Source organism: Chroicocephalus ridibundus, chromosome 17 (genome assembly GCF_963924245.1).
Source record: "Chroicocephalus ridibundus chromosome 17, bChrRid1.1, whole genome shotgun sequence".
NCBI lineage: Eukaryota > Metazoa > Chordata > Aves > Charadriiformes > Laridae > Chroicocephalus > Chroicocephalus ridibundus.
The window spans coordinates 1,219,109-1,223,414 of record NC_086300.1 but is presented as its reverse complement, the minus strand read 5'-3'; the positions used below and the strand labels follow the sequence as shown (position 1 = coordinate 1,223,414).

General features: G+C 69.1%; 1 protein-coding gene across 1 annotated transcript; it reads left to right on the top strand.

Annotated features, from left to right (window-relative positions):
* The first annotated feature begins 227 nt into the window (after positions 1-227).
* On the top strand, positions 228-3,011 carry DLX4 (distal-less homeobox 4). Its single transcript, XM_063354724.1, has 3 exons — positions 228-519; positions 1,723-1,916; positions 2,760-3,011. The coding sequence occupies exons 1-3, from the start codon at positions 228-230 to the stop codon at positions 3,009-3,011; spliced, it is 738 nt and encodes a 245-aa protein (XP_063210794.1).
* Positions 3,012-4,306: the final 1,295 nt, after the last annotated feature.

Here is a 4,306-nt window from a genome sequence, read left to right as displayed (position 1 = left end):
GGGCTGCCCCCGAGGGGTGCGGGGGGTAACCGGGGGGTGGGGGTGCCCCGGGGGCGTGACGTCATCGCGGGCGTGGCCTGGCGGGGCGGGGCGGGGCGGGCAGGGGATCCCCCGGGCGCGGGGCCGCCGTGCGGCAGCGCGGAGCCCGTCGGGGGGCGGCGGGGGCTCGGCGCGGCACTGCGGGCTCCGGGGGCTGCCCGCCCCGGCCCGGCCCGGCCCGGCCCACCATGACCATGAGCTCCGTGGCCGAGAGCCTGCTGGGGCCCGATCCCTCCAAAGCCGCTTTCCTGGAGCTCGGTCACCCCTCGCCGCCGCACTACCCGCTGCACGGCCTCCACCCCGCCGGCCACCCCCAGCACGACCCGCCGCCCTTCGCCTCCTACGGCCGGCCCGGGCCCTACCCCTACACCGGCGGTGCCCCCCCGCCGCCCCACGGGGGTCCCTACCTGCCCTACCCGCCCCCCGGCGCCCCGCATCCCCCGGCCGGGCTGGCCCACGGCTCCAGGCTGCAGGACGCAGGTAAGGTGGGCGCGGGGCGCTCGGCGCTGCACGCCCGCCCCCGGGCTCCCTCCCGGCCGGCAGCGGCGGGGATCCACCGGGAAGCGCCGGGACGGAGCCGTCGGAAGCGGGTTGGGGGCAGCGCCGGCCCGTCGGGGCAGCGGCGACGCGGGGCTCGACCCGGCGGGGAGGTCCCCGAGGGGCCCCGCGGGGGCCGGGGGCGGTGTCCCCCCGCAGCCGGAGCGCCCGGAGCCCCGTGCGGATGGGCGGCTGCGTGGTTGCACGAAACCTCGGGGATGGGGAGCACCAGAGCCCCGGCTGCCCGCATCCCGCACCCTGAGACCCCCGGCTGCCCGTACCCTGCGCCCTGTGCCTGCCCGGGCGGGACGGACGCTCCCCTCTGCCCCACAGCCACCATGCTCTGATCTCAGCTCCCTGCCCCATCGCATCCCTGCGCCCCACTGTTTTCCGCAAAAGCTGATGCAGGAAACTGCAAGCTGAGCCCCCCCAGAGAGAAGCAGCCCCCAGGAGGGGTCTTGAGCCCGGCTGAGGCCCTGTCGGCCCCTCGCCAGCTCCGGGGGGCTGTGGCCAGAGCAGACTATGTGTGGGATGTACGTGGGCGCGCAGACACACTCGCCACCGTCAGCCCTGTGCTGCTGAGCTGGGGACCACCTTGTCCCCTCTGGGCTTCTGCCCCGCACAAGCCACGTGGCCCAGGATGGACCCAGGGATGCTCAAAGGCACGGAGCGGGGATGGGGAGGGGGGCACGGACCTCACAGCGAGGGGCTGCCGGGGGGCTCGCTGCAGCCCCGGAGAGCAGTGTGCCCATAGCAAGGGCCCCCGGGACAGGGGTGTCTGTCCTCCTACCCCCTCCGTCACCCCGTGGGGCCCTGCCTGGCCCCCCCCAATGGTTGCACGGCAGATGGGCCTGTGGCCTGCCTGCTTTTGGGCTTGTATAATGATATTGAATGAATAATCCCATCCCTCCCTTCCTCCTCCTGTTTCCCCTTTGCTTTACCTGGGACTTAATCAAACCAGCCTGGCAAAAGCAGCACCCCCCCTACTTATTTCTCCCCCCCTCCAAAACTAACCTCCAAAAACCAAAACCCACTGCAGCCCCCAGGGCCGGGGTGGGATGGTTTGGGGGGGTTGGTGGTTTGGGTTTTTTTTAACCTCCCAGCGCGTTGGTTTAACCAACTCCCTGCTCCTCTCCCGCCCCCCAGAGCATGAGAAGCCCCCGGCCGTCGCCAACGGGGAGCTGCGCATCAACGGCAAAGGGAAGAAGCTGCGCAAGCCCCGCACCATCTACTCCAGCCTGCAGCTGCAAGCCCTCAACCAGCGCTTCCAGCAGACCCAGTACCTGGCGCTGCCGGAGCGTGCGGAGCTGGCGGCCCAGCTGGGGCTCACCCAGACCCAGGTATGGCCCCCGAGAGGGGACAATGGCGGGGGGGGCTCCTGCTCGGGAGCGACTCCGGATTTCAGGCTGCGTCACGACGCCGGGGTGCAACTGGAAGCGTGCCGAGCCGTGCCGTGCCGCGGCTGGGGAGCCTGGCGCCGGTGGGCCCCCGGGGCTCGGGTTCGGGGCGCTCCGGCTCACACCTCCCAGCGGCACCGGGACTTTCCCAGCCCCGGAGCCTGGCTGCCGGCCCGGCCGTGCCCCGGCGTTGGGCGGCCCAGGGCCGCGGGACGGGGCGAGTGGGTTTTTGAAGGCGATGGGGAGAGACAGGCAGGCGGCAGCGGTGCAGCCCGGAGCCGGGGGCGAAGCGAGCTCATAAAGCCGGGGAAGAGGAGGCAAGTGGGAACCTGCCGGCAGCGCGGGGGGGACCGTGGGGAGGAATGAGCGGGGCCACCACCCCAGCGCAGCGGGCCCCACCGCGCCGCACCCCGGCCCAGCCCCGGCACCCGGCAGGGCTGGGGGGGGCACAGCCCGAGCTGGAGTGAGGGGAGAACGTGGGGACACATGGGGATGTGCGCGGCTGGGGGCCCCTGGCTTGCTCCCCGTCTGTCTGGGCTCCCTGTGCCTCTTCCCACATTCTCCTCCTGCTGCCTTTAGTGGAGTCTCTGGTGGCTTGTAAGGGGTTGGGCTCAGAGCCCGGCTTATCTCACAGACCCCCACAGAATCGGCTGTGCCCCCAGAAGAGGGCAGGCGTAGATGGGGGGATGCCAGAGGGGTCTGGAATTATTGATGCTGGGGGTCTAGGAGGGAGAACATTGGCCACAGACCCCATCCTCCGCACTCACCCCGCGCTCCCTCCCGCAGGTGAAGATCTGGTTCCAGAACAAGCGCTCCAAGTACAAGAAGATCATGAAGCAGGGCTCCAGCGCGCCCGACGGGGAGCACCTCCACACCGCCACCTCCCTCTCCCCCTGCTCCCCCAACGTCCCCCCGCTCTGGGACATCCCCATGCCGGGCAAAGGGCCCCCCCTGGCCCCCAGCAGCTACATCAACAGCTTCGGAGCCTGGTACCAGCCGCACCCGCAGGACGCCATCCCCCGGGCCCCCATGATGTGACGCTGCCACGGCTCCAGCACCCGCTGGCTCCGGGAGGGCCAGCGAGGGGGGGAGGATGCTCTGCTGCTGCCCCCCCCAAGGGACCGGGGAGCCCAGCGAAGCCCTGGGGGACCCCAGCGAATGGAGATGGAGGAAGAGGAGGAGGAGGAAGGCAACCGCGGTCTGCAGGGACCGGGGGATCGCCTGCTCCATCGTGGCCTGAAGTGAGACAGCGCCGGCACGACGTCCCGGTGGGACAGGACTTGGCCTCCAGCCGCAGCCCCGGGTCCCTCCGTTCATGGACATGGGGCGGGGGGGGCCCGAGAGGGGCTGGGGGTCCCTGGACCTCCCCGGCCTGGCTTTATTTATAAATACGGTCTGTTATTGTATGTGTTCCCCCCCCCTTTATAAATAGGCTGTACACTTGTAAAGTAATGACTGCTTCTCCTTTGGGGGGGGTCTGTCCCCGATTTGGGGGAGATGCTTCGGTCCCGGTCCTCGGAGGCTCCCGTCTCCAAAATCTCCCGGGAAAACAGCCCCACGGGGATGGGGGCACTGGAACGGGAGGATGGGGCTGTGTCCCCTCCCAAACATCTGTGCGGGACCTGCCGTTATTTCCAGCCATGCGATCGCTCCCCCGAAATGGAGGCACAATTATAGTAATTGTGGGCCCAGGCCCCTGGGTGAGGGGCTTCTCGCCGCCTCCTCGGGGTAATTACAGGCAATTTGGAGCTGTTGAAGATCTCTCCCTTAATAGGGGCAGGAGGGGGGGGCAGGCTGGGGGGGGTCGAGCCGGGGGTGTCTGCCCCACTCTCCAGCAGCCGCTGTCAGTCCCTGGCCCCAGGAGCGAGGGGGCTCTGGGAGAAGGGGGATATTTTTCAGCTGCAGCTTTGACCTGCAGAATAAACGCTCCCTTTGTGCTTTTCAGAGGCCAGAACCTGGCTAGAAAATGCATTATCCTTATTTCTGGGTTTTACCAATCCTGCTCGGTGTTTGTCACCCACCAGGGGGACAAGACCCGCGCTGGGGCTCTCCCCCGCAGAGATTTGCTGGCGCAGGGAGCTTGTACCGAGGTTTGCTCTGCTGCACGAACACGCCGTGCTCCTCACTCTGGATATTCCCACCTTGTATTTCCCCCCCGCCGAGGGTCACCACCTGCCCCGGGGACCCTGTTTCCCACCCCAGCCGGCGGGACCGGGGAGGGAGCGATGCCGTGATGCCACGCGCGGCTCTGTTTGCTTTGCGCCTTCGGCAGCGCGCGGGGCCAGAGTTTTTCCGAGACCTTGGCTCCCACCCGCGGAGTCGGGTTTTTGAGC